Source organism: Thalassophryne amazonica, chromosome 19, assembly GCF_902500255.1.
Source record: "Thalassophryne amazonica chromosome 19, fThaAma1.1, whole genome shotgun sequence".
NCBI classification, from domain to species: Eukaryota; Metazoa; Chordata; class Actinopteri; order Batrachoidiformes; family Batrachoididae; genus Thalassophryne; species Thalassophryne amazonica.
The window spans coordinates 20436153-20453578 of NC_047121.1; the positions used below are offsets into that span (position 1 = coordinate 20436153).

General features: G+C 39.9%; 1 protein-coding gene across 2 annotated transcripts in view; it reads left to right on the top strand.

Annotated features, from left to right (window-relative positions):
* Positions 1–17426, top strand: part of LOC117532088 (protein jagged-2-like) — a 216973-nt gene that overhangs the window by 150692 nt on the left and 48855 nt on the right. The window contains exons 8-14 of one of the 2 annotated variants that reach the window (XM_034195329.1): positions 485–598; positions 1043–1156; positions 5570–5683; positions 8517–8563; positions 11072–11245; positions 12176–12326; positions 16375–16539. In XM_034195329.1, the coding sequence (XP_034051220.1) occupies positions 485–598; positions 1043–1156; positions 5570–5683; positions 8517–8563; positions 11072–11245; positions 12176–12326; positions 16375–16539 (879 nt within the window). The remainder of the gene's footprint in view (positions 1–484; positions 599–1042; positions 1157–5569; positions 5684–8516; positions 8564–11071; positions 11246–12175; positions 12327–16374; positions 16540–17426) is intronic. The other variant, XM_034195330.1, reaches the window with a different exon arrangement.

The window sequence follows — 17426 nt, forward strand, 5'->3', positions numbered from 1 at the left end:
CGTGTTATGTGTGAAGGGGCCCTCAGAGAATTTTATCTCTGGTGTTCATTTTGTGCTCAATATGTGCACCGTGGCGGTTCAGACATTTATTCAACCTGGGTGGGCGCAAGTGTGACTGCAAAGTTTCCCATATCAGTTTAAAGCTTCTTTACAACTGCAAAATGACATTGATATTGTCATTGGATTTGCACGATCGGTTTGGCCTCAAATTAGAATTCCACCAGTTTCCATTTTTGCTTGATTGTAAGTGACTTTGTATGTCTGGTGAATGTGATGAAATTGACAATAAAGCTGACTTTGACTTTGGAAATCAAGCACACCAGCTTCTCCCAGGTTTAAAATGCACTCTTTGTTCCACAGCACGGTCAGAGAAAAGGGTTGATGTGTTTGACAAAATATGAACTAGACACCTGCATTCCTACTTTTCTTTTGCTCACTCTTGTTTTCTTGCATTATCTTGTTTTTTATGGTTTCTTTTTGCTAGCTGATCATGCCTGTGTGTCCAACCCCTGTGCGAATGGAGGGACGTGCCATGAAGTCACATCTGGCTTTGAGTGCCACTGTCCGGCAGGCTGGACCGGCCCAACCTGTGCTCAAGGTGAGAACCTTGAACTGATTTCATGTCAAATTCCAAATATGCAAGCTTCACCTGTTTGACTTTTGCTGCGTAGCCAGTGAGATGTCATATTTTCAAACTTACCAAACCCATCCAGCATAAACCAAGTTCTTTTATCTAGCACTACTATGATGCATGATACTATAATAATACTATAATGACTATAATGACTAGGTCTTTTTTCTTTGTTACTCACATGTCATTGATTAAACCGTCAAGTAGGCCACAGAAAAGAAAAAAAAAATTCCAACTTGTGAAGAGGTTGGTTGATTTGACAAGACTGCTTAATGCTACCACTTTCACAAGATATATTTTCAACTACACTTACTTAAAGAACAGAGTAAAATCCTCATCTATATGTGACTACAGTGAGATTTTGTCTGCAGATGACACTGAAAGGCTTCAACACGATTGTTTTTCTTCCAGATGTGGATGAATGTGCCTCCAGCCCCTGTGCTCACGGTGGGACCTGCATCGACATGGTGAACAGCTTCGAGTGCCTCTGCGCCCCTCAATGGACAGGCAAGACCTGTCAAAGAGGTATGTCTTCAAGGACTAATAAATCCTTCCTTTATTGTTTCATGTCCAGCCAAGACTTTATCTTCACCAACATGTCTGTTGGAGAATTTTTTTTTATGAGTTGACACTACCTAGAAGTGGGCTTTTAACTGGATTATTTTCAGAATTTTGTGAGCCAATTTGCACAAATTTTGTTGAGAAGGATTGTGGTTGACCTGGAAGAGCAATCATTCAGTTTTAAGGCACTTCTGCTAAACGGGGCTGAGACTTTTGTTTTCCCATTATATGGTATTTTAATAAAACCATATTTTTGTGAAGCTGATTGAAAATGTTAGAGATGTACTGTAATCAACCAGATCGCAGTTTGTGCTGGATCCAAATAGCTGCTATACATAGGTACAGTCACAATGTAAAAAATGTGGGATTGTGCAAAACGTGTAGTCATAAAAAACCCTCTGGGAGTTGGCTGGGGGAAGGGGGCGTGATCAAGCAAATGTGGTGCAAAACAATGAAAATCCTTTAATTTACATTATACAATGCAAAGCATTAGTGGCCAAAGTAATACCTTTTGTAACTGCACTTTAAAACCTTTTAAAGTGAGTTATGTTGGGTGATCCATACTGTGGTTTTTCAAAAACATTATGCTGAGCGATTCAACATTTGTTCATAACTATTTCCTGTTGTCTTCATGGAATGATGCATTGAACTGTCAACCTTGAAAGATTATCATAAATTTTAATATTCTGAATCTGTATATTACTTTCCTTTTATATATTAGACCAAATACAAATTTTCTGTAGAATGAATTTATTTAAATGAACATTTCACAATTTCAATTCTGATGTTTCAAAGACATACTGAAGATGAATTAACAAAATAATAATAATAATAATAATAATAATAATAATAATAATAATAATAATAATAATAATAATTTTTTTTTTTTTACACAGACACTATTGTGAGTCAGAATTTATTTAACAGTTGAGTGGAATAAATTTTGATGGCACTGGATCCAACAATGGGATGGAGCTAGGAAAATTAAAAAATGAAATTGTAAGATTGAAAGAGAATGTGTTTTTATTAATGAAGCAATTTTCAAACAACTAATTTAGGGATAGATCCATATACAGGGTCAGAGCCAGGTGAACAGTTTCTTTTAGCATGCTTCAGCCTTGGCTGAAGTATGCACTGTAATGAGGGATCTGCTCATATTAGATGTGACCTACAGCTTATATATTATTCATAGCAAACTAGGTTATAAACCAAGGCACTGTTGCATGTTGGATGTGTATGTGTGTGTGTTTGCTGTGATGAAGCAGATGTGGTTCTGAGTTAGTTGCACCTACGCTGAATGTCATGCGTCTGAAACCCCGTTTTCTTGTAGAGATATGACTTCTGTAGGTGTTTGTTTGTACTGCTGTGTCATTTAACCAGTAGTGTTATTGCAGTGAAAGCCCCTAATTTTAAATGTGTGTCTCTCTCTTGGTGGGTGCGTGTGATGCCCAGAGAACAAACACATTGGGTATCATCTGCAACTTGAGCTAGGTGACTTGAGTAAAGCCAAAAATAACCTCCTGCTTGGCAACTGCTGGCCTTGAGAACAAATATATTCAACTGTGCTGGGTTATCTTTGGCTCCAGACTGGGCGTAACTGGGAAGTATGTACACTACGGTGAAACAACTCCTCGTACAGTATAACCCCCACCTCCTTCAACACAATAGCAAGCATGTGAAAATCCAAAAAATGCTGCACCTCATGTTTCTCAGAGTCCGCTACCCTTTTCAGGCAATATAAAATTGTGATACCTGCGATAGAGAGGGTGGGGAGGAGCAAAAGAAGCAGGCGGGGTGTGTGGTTGGTGGGGGGTGGGGGGGGGTGGAGCAGTAGTTAGTGAAGTATTTAATTTCAGCAACAGGTGCTGCTTACCTCCTGGGAGTAGTATTAATGCACTGTGTCAGTTTATAATGGGCAAGACGGTGGAGTGGGTGCGACAACTACGTCTCTAAAATCCACCACTTGGAATCTCATAGGTTGGCCTCCAAATCCAATAGAAAGGCATTAACCCTTGAGGTGTCTGGGTAAACTGACGTCATAAAAGTCTTGACAATCATTCATATCGTCACCAAGGCTCATAAAGAGTGTCAAAGTGTCCAGACAAGGCAATAGTACCCCTGGGGATGAAAACAGTAATGGTTACTATAAGTTGAACCTTCACCACAGTGGTCTTGACCTTCACCCAAATGACAGACCTCTGCCTGATCTTGCCAGGGCACTTCTGGAATCCACTACATTTGGACCAAATCAGATTGAAAATCAAATTTGTTGACCTTTGCCAAAATGCACTATATAATTCCAATTTCAAGGCCAACCTACATTGACCTACCAAGTTTGGTAGAAATCAGCAAAAGGACCTGGGAGCAGTTAAACAAACAGACAGGCAGACATGACCTTGGCCATTCTCAAAATCACCTTCTTATGTGTGCCAAGTTTGGTTGAAGTGGAAAAAAAAATGGTGGAAATTGGCCCAAGCATGTCGGAGGAGGAATGGAACAAATACACAACCATTTCTCAAATTATATTCTGATTCTATGAATAAAGGAGGTTTTAATCATGACAGAACATGAACAGAATGGGAATACAAATTGAAAATGGCTTGAAATCTACCAGATTTAGAGTGTTTCAATCATTTGAAATTATTGGCTTACAGTTGTGCTCATACATTTACATACCCTTGCAATTTTTGATATTTTCTGGCCATTTTTCAGAGAATATGAATAATAACACATTTTTTTTCTCATGGTTAATGGTTGTGTGAAGCCATTTATTGTCAAACAACTGTGTTTACGCTTTTTAAATCGTAATGGCAACAGAAATACACCAAATGACCCTTATCAAAAGTTTACATGCCCTGGTGATTTTATCCTCATAACATGCGCAAAAGTTGGCACAAACGGGTTTGAATGCCTACTGAAGGTAACATCCTCACTTGTGATCTGTTTGCTTGTAATCAGTGTGTGTCATTGAGTTTTGGGGCTCCAGACAGACCCTTGCATCTTTCATCCAGTGCTGCACTGATGTTTCTGGTTTCTCAGTCATAGGGAAAGTAATAGAATTGTCAAAGGATCTGTGGGAAAAGGTAATTGAACTGTATAAAATGGGCTATAATATGATATCCAAGGGCTGAAGAATTCCAATTATCAGTGTTCAAACTCCAATCAAGAAGTGGAAAATGAGGGGAACCAAACCATGGTCGGGTAGACCAACAGAAATTTCAGCAACAAATGCCAGGAAAATTGTTCGGGATGCAAAGAAAAACCCACAAATAACTCCTGCTAAAATACGGGACTCTCTGAAGCAAAGTGGTGTGGCTGTTTCAAGATGCACAATAAGGAGGCACTTGAAGCAAAATGGGCTGCATGGTCGAGTCGCCAGAAGAAAGCATTACCATGGAAATGCCACAAAGTAACCTACTTACAATATGCCAATCAGCACAGAGAACAAAGTCATTTGGAGTGATGAGACCAAATTTAACTTTTTTACCACAACCATAAGCATTATATTTGGAGAGGAGCCAACGAGGCCTATGATGAAAGGTGCACCTTTCCTACTATGAAACATGCAAGTGGATCATTGATGTTTTGGGGATGTGTGAGCTACAAAGGCATAGGAAACTTGGTCAAAATTGATAGCAAGGTAAATGCAGCATTTTATCAGAAAATACTTGAGGAAAATTTGTTCTCATCAGCCTGGAAGCTGTGCATAGGACATACTTGGACATCCCAACATGAAAATGATCCACAACACCAGGCCAAGTCAACCTGTCATTGGTTATGGTAGAATAAAGTAAGGTTCTGGAGTGGCCATCTCAGTCTCCTGACCTCAGTATCATTGAGCCACTCTAGTAGATATCAAACATGCAGTTCATGCAAGACAGCCCAGGAATTTACAGGAACTGGGGGCATTTTGTCAAGAAGAATGGGCAGCTTTACCATCAAAGATAAAGAGCTTCATCCAAAACTACTGCAATACATTCCAAGCTCTCATTGATGTTAAATAGGGCAATACACGGTATTAGGAACTGGGGTATGTAAACTTTTCTTCAGGGTCATTTGGGTAGTTTCTGTTGTCAGTATGATTTAAAAAGAGTAAACACAGTTGTGTGACAATGAATGGCTTCCCACAACCACTAACCATGAGTGACCAAAAAGTTTTAGTTATCATTCATATTCTCTGAAAAATGACCAAAAAAAATCTAAATTCTGCCAGGATAGGTAAACTTATGAGGACAACTGTATGTCAGGAGTTTGGCTTCATTTGTAGATTATTGTGCAGCAAGAAGCTATACTTGGTGACGGGGCTTGTGAGCAGGTTTTTAGCTCTTCCCCTCTCTGTTTCTGTCTCTGTCTGTCTCTCTTGTCTCCGTTTTACAGACGTTAATGAATGTGTTGGGAAGCCTTGCCTCAATGCTTACTCTTGCAAAAACTTGATTGGTGGATATCACTGTGCCTGCTTTCATGGATGGGAGGGCCAGAACTGTGACATCCGTTAGTATCAATTCCATAAAGGTGGCAGCATACTTTATCATGTCCCAGCAGTGCTGAATCAATCTGAGGGGGGAAAAGTCCTCCGTGCTTAGCAGAACAAAACGACACAGAACGAGTCATATAACATGAAGACAGTGCAGAAGAGATGAGAAACTTTTTTGTTGTTGTGATGTATTTTTCATTGTTGTTGATGCCTCGTGAGCAAAAAATAATGTAAAAGAAAATCACAGCCGTTTGCTACCTTGGCCTACAGCGACAGCATATCTGGTCAATAAGTAGAAATGCCTCAGCTGGAAATTTACAAGAATGGTGGTGTGCATACTCATCCTTCTGCACTGAAACATGTTTTCGACTGTTTTTACAAACCCAAGCGGGCTCTCAGATGAAGTACACTGCCATCTTAAATCATGAGTCACCAGCCTCTGTCCAGTTTTCCTTGAGACCCGCCTCCTCCTCTCTGAGCTCATCGCAGTTACAGTTGAATCATTCAACTTACATTGAGAATGTAAAATATATGAAAACATTTTATGTTAGAGCTGGAAAATAAATCTTTGACTTTTACAAATTAGAAAAAGAAATCGGCCTTTGTTGTAAAAAAAAATTATGCTGTGTTTTCTTACTGTGAAAATAATTCTTTACAACAATAAGTATATAAAAGGCAAAAGTACCCTTTTTAGGCTACAGTTTAGCCACAATTTTAACAACATCCATTATTCACATGTGCCATGAATCAGTGATTGTGAGTGGTGAAGCAACATACAAGCGTGCCAGTGCGCAAAGGAAATTTTAAAAATGTTCAAAACTTCTGGCACGCATTAATCTTGTGAACAAGTCGTGAACATTGCACAACCTATTCGAAAACACTGCGTGTCACTGTGTGTCAATGCGTGCCATTGCCGCAGTGCATCTGAGTGATTATCACGAGATGTTACATCTATAATAAACATACATTATCTAGCTCATAAAAAGGAATGAAAATGCATCTGTTTTACCAAGCCATTACAATATTTATTTTATAAATAATTACCTTTGAGAGGATCCCAAATGTGTTCTCCACCAAATGGCGCACACAAGACAAGCTGCAGTTATAATTTCTGTGATTCTGGGAGCGATGAGAGAATGGTTTCATCAGCCAAGTTCTGAGAGCAAATGTGTCATCGGCTACGAAATGATTACTTTGCATAACATGGTGTCAACTGCGACAAAGGGTGGCGTCCAGCAGGACAATATGGGACACACTGGCATGACAAATTGTGCAGCACTGCCGGGATCAAATTTGAGCAAGTGTCAAGGCACCTTTAGCGTCATTGAAATGTTCATGGATCCATCCCCTGATTTGCCTATATTATCAAAACAGATTTGGTGACTCCACCTAATTCTGTCAAGTTTTCTTGTTGCTTTGACTCTTATAAGTTATGTCATATGTGTAAGTTATGTCAGTTAAAGTGTCATGTTTCTGTAGTTTAAAGTGTCATTTTTGTATTCACATAATTTACATAAACAGTCAAAGCAACAAGATGACTTTAAGTCAGTGGACTCACCAAATTCCTTTTTTGCCATTCAAAGCCAAGTGGCTGTAAAAATGCTCACAGTTGTGCTATGCTGCAAACTGTAATTTCGAGTTTCACATTTTTTATGTATCACCCATGGGCGTGAAGAGAGTCAGGGCTACAGAAATGTGCCCTTTGACCTAAATGTCCTTGCCCTTGTAACAAATGACTGATCCCTGGTTGACCTTGCCAGAGCAATTCTGGGAATTACAAAGTGTGTGGCACACTTTGTCCGAATCACATTGCAATTAAATTCCTTGACCTTCCTTGCCAAAATTTATACTTTAAGGTCATCGGCATGCCACATTTGATAGAAATCTGCAAAATGACCTGGGAAGAGTTGGCCAGTAAACATTACCTTGACTTCATTAAGTGGCCTTTGGAAAATATAACCGTACCTGGGCAGTTTGAGAAGCCACTACATTCCACGTTTGGTGGAAATTGGTGTGAATAAGTTAAATTTTGATCTTTGATCCCGTTGTTCTTGACCCCAGTTATTGAGGTTCATCTTGCCTGAGTAATTCAAGAACTCACTTCATTATATATACAATGTTTGGTGGACAAACTGGATGAAAATCAAATTTTTGACCTTTGATGACAATGACCTTGACCTTTGCTGAAAATAACCCTTTTAAGGTCAATTCTGGGGATGACCTTCAACCACATACCAAATGACCATAAATACATACCAAATTTGGTGGAAAACAGTCAAATCATCATATGACTTAGGTCACTTCTTCATTTGCATTTTTTTATGGAACAAAGGCTGATTTTTTTTTATTATTCACTCATTTTCTGAAACCAATTATTTCTATTAATGTTGATTTATTCTTTAAATTTTATCTAAAAAATAAATGTATGTAAAAGCCCAAATGTGTGTGGACATTCTAGCAGCACCTTACCTTCTCATAAAGAACTGATTTCCAGATGCTCGTGGATCAGAGGAGGCAGGACTTCATCTCTCTGTGTCTTCTGTTCTGCATCATCCTGACCTAACTCTTAACTATAAGAACCAAATTAGTGTCTAGAAAGGAACTAACAGTAAACCTGAAGTTTTCATAACTATTTCCAGTCTGTTTGGGGCTCTGGTCAAACGTCTTCTACTGTTTGGTTTATTTGCATGTTCACCTTGATCACACCTCTGAATCTTTTTCTAGGCTTGACTTATTTCACTTTGGCTTTCTTTTAGCAGTTGCATGTCACAGAACCTATGCTTGTTCCACCTGCTGATTTGTTAATCCTGATCTAAACCGTGTTATGCTATATGACTATTTTTTTGACAGATGTAAAGAGCTGTCGTGGGCAGTGTCAGAATGGAGGAACCTGCAAGGTGAGATGCAAAATGTTTGATTACACACTGTCTTTATTAATAAATATATATATATTTAACTTTATTTCTCTTTTTTTGATGCTGTTTATTTCTAACATGAATTTTACTGATTGGAGCTGAAACAAGAATCAGCCTTGATCATCATAGCTCCTGTCAGAACACCATGTGCTTCAGGTTGACAGGTTTTTAAAATGTTGGTGTTTAACTTTCACTGCCTGAAGTATCTTATTTTTCTTCTAAAATACAAACTAAGTAGAAAATAAAACAGAAATGAGTATGAGTAAAGATCCTTGACCACAGTCAGCCTGTAATACACCAAGATTTATGAAAGTGGAAATATTTGTAATGTTCAATCAGTTAATCATTTAATTAATTGTTCAACTAGTTATTGTACTTGGCCCCACAAATCTTAGAAACATGGTGTCTAACCAGATCCTTACTCTGGATGGCATTACCCTGACCTCTAGTAATACTGTGAGAAATCTTGGAGTCATTTTTGATCAGGATATGTCATTCAAAGTGCATATTAAACAAATATGTAGGACTGCTTTTTTGCATTTACGCAATATCTCTAAAATCAGAAAGGTCTTGTCTCAGAGTGATGCTGAAAAACTAATTCATGCATTTATTTCCTCTAGGCTGGACTATTGTAATTCATTATTATCAGGTTGTCCTAAAAGTTCCCTAAAAAGCCTTCAGTTAATTCAAAATGCTGCAGCTAGAGTACTGACGGGGACTAGAAGGAGAGAGCATATCTCACCCATATTGGCCTCTCTTCATTGGCTTCCTGTTAATTCTAGAATAGAATTTAAAATTCTTCTTCTTACTTATAAGGTTTTGAATAATCAGGTCCCATCTTATCTTAGGGACCTCGTAGTACTATATCACCCCAATAGAGCGCTTCGCTCTCAGACTGCAGGCTTACTTGTAGTTCCTAGGGTTTGTAAGAGTAGAATGGGAGGTAGAGCCTTCAGCTTTCAGGCTCCTCTCCTGTGGAACCAGCTCCCAATTCAGATCAGGGAGACAGACACCCTCTCTACTTTTAAGATTAGGCTTAAAACTTTCCTTTTTGCTAAAGCTTATAGTTAGGGCTGGATCAGGTGACCCTGAACCATCCCTTAGTTATGCTGCTATAGACGTAGACTGCTGGGGGGTTCCCATGATGCACTGTTTCTTTCTCTTTTTGCTCTGTATGCACCACTCTGCATTTAATCATTAGTGATCGATCTCTGCTCCCCTCCACAGCATGTCTTTTTCCTGGTTCTCTCCCTCAGCCCCAACCAGTCCCAGCAGAAGACTGCCCCTCCCTGAGCCTGGTTCTGCTGGAGGTTTCTTCCTGTTAAAAGGGAGTTTTTCCTTCCCACTGTAGCCAAGTGCTTGCTCACAGTGGGTCGTTTTGACCGTTGGGGTTTTACATAATTATTGTATGGCCTTGCCTTACAATATAAAGCGCCTTGGGGCAACTGTTTGTTGTGATTTGGCGCTATATAAAAAAATTGATTGATTTATTGATTGAACTATTGTGTGTATCACAGTGGACAAAGCAATACAAATACATATAAAGTGGGGCAAAAACAGTAGTCATAGTTATGTACGTTGCCATGGCCTCTATGGGAAATTAGGGTCCAAATGAGTTTGATGTTCACTTTAATTTTGTGTTTCTTTTCATCATATATGAGTTTTTGGATTTAGGAATCTACACCATCTTTAAGATTTTGTAAATTCATTGCAAATTTATAAAATAAATTTTGAAGATCAGATTGAAGTTGTTTTTAGCCATTGCACATTTCTGTATTTCATTGATTTCAGTGTTCAGTGCACGATGCAGCATGGTTATGAACTGTGAATACTTCATGCCAAAGCCACCAGGTGCGGTTCGTGATTTTGGTGACGCGCTCTGAGCAACCAAAGTTGAAAAAAGTTTCAACTTGAAGTGTTTAGGTCTGATTTGTGCCAACTCAGCCAGAAATGTTGCTGTAATCAACCATCATCCAGACGGCGGTCTACAATTACTCAGACTATGCTCTTTTTGAGTGCGTCATACACATGGACTTAGTGTAAAGACACCACCCACTCAGGAAACACAACAGAAAAGTGTGGTCTGTTCTGTGTTTTCCTGGCTCTGTGGACTTATTTGAAATTATTGGAATTGGTAAATACAGCTGTACGTACGGTCAGAAATATAACTTTGAACATCAGTTGACTCAAGTACAAACAAGTGTTTGCTAAAAGTTGTTGGACATCACAAAACATCATCCTACACCAAAATGTGCTTCAGTATAATTTGGCTGAGAGATGCTTGGAATATGTGTTGCATGAATGCCATGTAGACCTGTGCTTTTGACTACATTCTCTATGTTGCCCATTGTGAATATTTTGCGCTTTTTTCAAATTCTATCCTTGTTGTAATGGATAAAAGGATTTATTTGTATTTCTGGGACTTTGTTCACATTTTGTATCATGAAAAGTAACGGCAGAGTTTTTGATCCCATCTTATCATTGTGCCAGGAGGTGGCCAGAGGCTATCAGTGTGCTTGCCGCTCGGGTTTCGTTGGCCGACACTGCGAGTTTCAGAGGAACCACTGTTCCAGCAGTCCCTGTCGGAACAGCGGCAGCTGTCACGCCCTGCTGGACGGCTTCGTGTGTGAATGCCCACAGGGCTTCAGCGGCACAACCTGTGAGGTGAGCTTCAAATCCACTCAATAAAATGCAGTTACCAGCTTTGGAGTTTGAATATGTCTCTCAGGTAATTATTCACAGATGGTGGCAGAAAAAGGGCATATATGGAAACATTGTGAATCCAGTGGACTTGATAAACATATTACCACAGTTAAATTGAAAAATACAACTGAGTGACTGTTCTGCAATGGTGTCTCAGTAATCATGATGTTAAACACTTTAGCTTATGCAATCTATACTCAACTAATATATCAATGCAATATAATATATTCTTGCATTTTTTTTCTATACACAAGAGACTGATTTTGGTTGAATTATGTTCACAGATTTGTTAAATTCTGTGTTTGTAAGCACTTGCCACATCAATCCATCAAATAGCTGGTGTGTCATATCAAGATGTTAAACTGCATGATGATTTCACGGCTGTACTGGTCACCAGATCAGTGTAACTCGTGAACAATAGGAGTGAAAACAGAAGTCCTGCATTTATATTTTTGCTGAGTATATTTAATCATTCAAAGCAGCCAGTCTGCTCTGTGTAAGCCTGATCCCATCAGATCTCAGACGCTAAGCAGTGCGGGGCCTGGTTAGTACTTAGATGGGAGACCTCTTTGGAACACCAGCGGATGTGTGTGTTTCTTCAGGTTACACTGGAGTTGCATCAGGAAGGGCATCCGGCGTAAAACCTGTGCCAAATGCCAGTGCGGATCTGGCTGTATCTGCTGTGGCGACCCTGAACATAACAGGAGCAGCTGAATGGACAACAACAACATATTTAATCATTCAAAATTTGCTTAATACTTTGGAAGTGTCACAGTTAACTGTAATTCCAAAGAAAAATGGTATTTAATGATAAAATACAGCATTACTTTAAGAACATCCTGATTATCTCCTGGATTGCTTCTTTGTACCCTTGTTGATTAACACCTATAGGTGCAGACTGACCCCTGTAACCCAAACCCATGCCACAACAAGGCCCAGTGCCACAGCATAATGGGAGGTTTCCATTGTACCTGCCCAGAAAACTATGAGGGCAAAACCTGTTCAGAGCTTAAGGACCACTGCAAGACGAACAGGTGTCAAGGTAAATCTATACTTTATTTTCAGATTTGGGGGTTAAAAAAACAACAAAAAAACAAACCTTCTAATGTTGCTATTGAATCTTTATTTTACAGTCTTGTCATTTCTTTTTCAAATTTATTGTATCTTTTTGTAATTTTGCTTTTTTTTATAATCTTATACTTGTAAGTTTCCTTGGAAGGCTGAAGTTTTTTGTTATTAAGAGAAAAAGTATTGAGACATTGTACATTGTAAGCCCTGCTGTGCTATAATAATAATAATAATAATAATAATAACCCTTCCCTGCGTTGGACCGGCAGCCTGTCCAGTGTGTACCTCATCTCTCACCCAGTGATGGCTGGGATAGGCTCCATCTCCCTTGTTACTCCTAACTGGAGTAAGCAGGTATAGAAAATGAATGAATGGATGAATAGCAATAATTCTGAAGATTACCAGTAGGTTGAATGTTCTCAGTATTTGTTGATTTCTCCACGAATTTCCTTGAAAGAGCAATTTTCCTTTAAAGAATGTTTCAAAGCTTAAAGCCCCTGTCACACATAATCAATCAATCAATCAATCAATTTTTTTTATATAGCGCCAAATCACAACAAACAGTTGCCCCAAGGCGCTTTATATTGCAAGGCAAGGCCATACAATAATTATGTAAAACCCCAACGGTCAAAACGACCCCCTGCAAGCAAGCAGTTGGCTACAGTGGGAAGGAAAAACTCCCTTTTAACAGGAAGAAACCTCAAGCAGAACCAGGCTCAGGGAGGGGCAGTCTTCTGCTGGGACTGGTTGGGGCTGAGGGAGAGAACCAGGAAAAAGACATGCTGTGGAGGGGAGCAGAGATCGATCACTAATGATTAAATGCAGAGTGGTGCATACAGAGCAAAAAGAGAAAGAAACAGTGCATCATGGGAACCCCCCAGCAGTCTACGTCTATAGCAGCATAACTAAGGGATGGTTCAGGGTCACCTGATCCAGCCCTAACTATAAGCTTTAGCAAAAAGGAAAGTTTTAAGCCTAATCTTAAAAGTAGAGAGGGTGTCTGTCTCCCTGATCTGAATTGGGAGCTGGTTCCACAGGAGAGGAGCCTGAAAGCTGAAGGCTCTGCCTCCCATTCTACTCTTACAAACCCTAGGAACTACAAGTAAGCCTGCAGTCTGAGAGCGAAGCGCTCTATTGGGGTGATATGGTACTATAAGGTCCCTAAGATAAGATGGGACCTGATTATTCAAAACCTTATAAGTAAGAAGAAGAATTTTAAATTCTATTCTAGAATTAACAGGAAGCCAATGAAGAAGCCAAGCCATAGCCATAGCAAGAGTGTGCAGGAACCAGGCTGACACAGCAAATATGGTCATAATCCAGATGCAGTCTGGAGGAAAAAAAGGCATGGTCAGCCGTGTCAGAACGCATCCGGACTGCCTCGTGCACACCTGCAGGATGCAGCCCAAACAATTTCAGACAACAGTCAGATGACACAGACTGCTGTCAGATGGCACCGACATTTGGAGCTGTCACTCACACACCCACGCAATCACATCTTCGCTTGTTCTCACATTCTCAGTGCTAAACTGACCTCTCATCAGGATGATGGTGCGCTGGCAGGAGTGGGTGTGTCTCACCTGATGGAGTGAGTGCGTGTACATGCGTAGAACAAGTGATCCAAACAGTGCGAGTGTGTGGCCAGATGAAGTGTCCACTCAGCTGTGCACATGTGTTCACAACAGCTGAATGAGCCGCTATACGCGTGTGCGAACGGCATGCGTGCATGTGCCTGCGTGCATAGAACAGATGATCAAAGCAGTGTGCGAGTGTGTCGCCGAAATGTTCGCTCAGCTGCATGTATATGTGTTCATGAAGGCTGTGCCAGTCACTCTGTCTGCACACGTGGGGCGCATGTGCGCATGCATGTGAGCACTTGAGCTGTCCATCCAGAGAGCGCACAAAAAGGCTGACAACTGTTAGTGACCGCCTGCTTGTGTACAGTCCAGTGAACAATCCTTTTAGGTGTTTGATCAGTATATACTTGCATTGCTAGATTTTGTTCATCTGTCTGGACTCCTAACTGCTGCTGGACTGTGCTGGTAGTGCACCAACTTCCCACATGTTTGTGCACATGTGGGAATTTGGTGCACTACCAGCACAGTTGATGCAGCCAGATGCAGCCAGCAAACCTTTTCTTCTCTCTTTTTTAACTCTTTTTTTGTGGCCATTTCACTTGATACTCTCTTCAGGTCACTGACCAGCTCCTCCCTTGCAGTTCTGGGCTGATTCCTCACCTTTCTTAGGATCATTGATATGCCACGAGGTGGGATCTTGCATGGAGCCCCAGTCTGAGGGAGATTGACAGTCATGTTTAGCTTCTTCCGTTTTCTAATAATTGCTCCAACAGTTGATCTTTTTCACCAAGCTGCTTGGCAATTGCCCCGTAGCCCTTTCCAGCCTTGTGGAGCTCTACAATTTTGTCTCTGGTGTCTTTGGACAGCTCTTTGGTCTTAGCCATGTTAGTAGTTGGAGTCTTACTGATTGTGTGGGGTGGGCAGGTGTCTTTATGCAGCTAACAACCTCAAATAGGTGCTTCTAATTTGGAACAATAAGTGGAGTGGAGGTGGACTTTTTAAAGGCAGACTAACAGGTCTTTGAGGGCTAGAATTTCTGCTGATTGGCAGGTGTTGAAATACTTATTTGCAGCAGTAACATGCAAATAAATGATTAAAAAATCGTACATTGTGATTTCCGGATTATTATTATTATTTTATTTTTTTGGATTATGTCTCTCACAGTGGACATGCACCGAAAATGAAAATTTCAGACCCCTCCATGATTTCTAAGTGGGAGACCCTGCAAAATCGCAGGGTGTTCAAATACTTATTTTTCTCACTGTAATTATGCCAGAGGTGGATTATGCAGTTGTCAGCTGATCAACGTTGACAGCACACAGTGCAGCCGAGTAAAAGGGACTTCACCAGCTGACTGCACTGCGCTGTGGAACGCTTGATACCGAGATGAGTTGTATGTATTTATGTTGTGATGTTTCTGCAAAACATTTCCACATCATACCTGCTATAGACTTAGGAGGTGAACATGTAATAGTACGTGCATTACAGCGGTGACACCCTGTTCAGCTGCATTGACATCCCGTTGGCGCCGCACCGAGCCTCTGACGCGCGCACAGTGCCACATACATGTTATTACATAACATCATTTCCTTTGCCCTCCCTGGCCGGGGTCCAGTGGAGGTGGACAAATGTGGCACAACATGCCGGCAGGCTTTGCTGTGACTGATTGATATCAGAGCTCAATCAGTCGCGATCAGATCAATTCAAATGTTGTTTTGATGCCATCAGAATATGAAAATTGAGGTCAGATGGTGCTCAGACTGCACATGGACCGCCGTCGGATAGGTGTCCCATCTCGACGGTGCCTGGAGGGTTTTGAACATGTGGATCACACTTGGGGCTGCCGGCCGATTTTAACCAATTGTGTGGACTCTCACAGATGCCTGTCAGAATGTTTTCGAACTGCAACTGGACACTTTTCAGATGTGCGCCGATTCGTCATTCTGACGCCATTCTGCTTGATTCTGAATGTGTGTGATGAGGGTATTAGGATCACAAAAAAGGAATGAGGTCCATTTTGGAAAATACAAATTAATATCTGTTTATATTTGTTTGAACATATGGTTTTTCTCCCTGTATTTAATTGGTTGTTTGTGTTTTAGTTTACTGTTGGTGATGGTATCTTTTTTTTCATTTGGGGTGTTTTAGTTGTATATCTGCCAATAAGACAAAAAATAACTAAATAAATCAAATTTGTTGAATGTGAGCTGAACTGCATAATGTGATATGATTTCTGTCTTATACTAACAATTTATCCAAATTAATAGACTGGAAATATAACAAGTGAATGTCCAAATTACATAATCATTTCAAATCATTGAAAAGTTACAGTTACACCATGTCATGTCTTGTTCCAAGTATTTTCTGAGCCATTGATGCCATAAAAATGTTTCCATAATTTGCTGCCATCTTTCATCTTAATGCCAGTGTATGTTTTGCCCCAAGTGATTGACAGTTGCACTGTTGCTGTGGCTACCAATGGCACCCTAAAGAAGGTGCAGCACATCTCATCCAATGTGTGCGGCCCCCATGGGCACTGTATCAGCCTGCCTGCTGGGAACTTCAGCTGCTCGTGTGAGCCGGGATTCACCGGCACCTACTGCCACGAGAGTGAGTCATTATTAGATCACATATGGACTATATTTATCATCAGTTACCATCACTGTGAACCACACTGCTCTTACTGTAATTCACACTACACTTTGCTCTTTGTTGTCAGCGAAAGAAAACAAGCGTAAACAATAATTTATGTATTTTTCTTAAAGGTTGCTCAGATAAAAACAAGTAATTACATTACATAACACTCATGTAAGGCATTTGTTTACTTGTGAAACATACAGTGTTGAGGAACCCTTTTCCTTTTTATATGTATTATAGTTTAAAAAAATAAAACTAAATTTTGACATTCTGGTTTTCACATGCAGTAATTTCACAAATTATACTTTAGATATAGTCAAAATATATCTGTACAATATGATCTAAAATAAATAACAATGTAAAACTTAAAATAGTGGCTTGCAAAAGCAGTCCTACCCTTTATTTTCTTGTTCTTGTTTGATACTTTCATATCTGTGCCAATTTTGGTGCAAATGGGAAAGAAAATACAGTTACTTACATTTTGATCTTTGACCACTGACCTTGACCTCAGTAATTGACCTTTCATAAATTTGATCCTGCCTTGGCAATTCCAGAGGTCACCAACATATGTGTACCGAGCTTTTGAGCATTGGAGTGGAAAAAAAAAATCATAAATTTGGCTTGTTGACCCCAATCACCTTAACACTTTCCAAAACAAACCATTTGAGGGTCATTCTAGGCTTGACCTTCATCCACATACCAAATTAGGTGGTAATTAGGCCAGAGACCTGAGTGGAGTAGGACAATAAAAATGTCTTAAAAGTATAGTATGATGTATGTAGTATTATTCTTAAAATACTTTATGTTTTTCTCATGAAGCAACACTGACTAACTCACCCACTCATGCACTCTCACTTGGC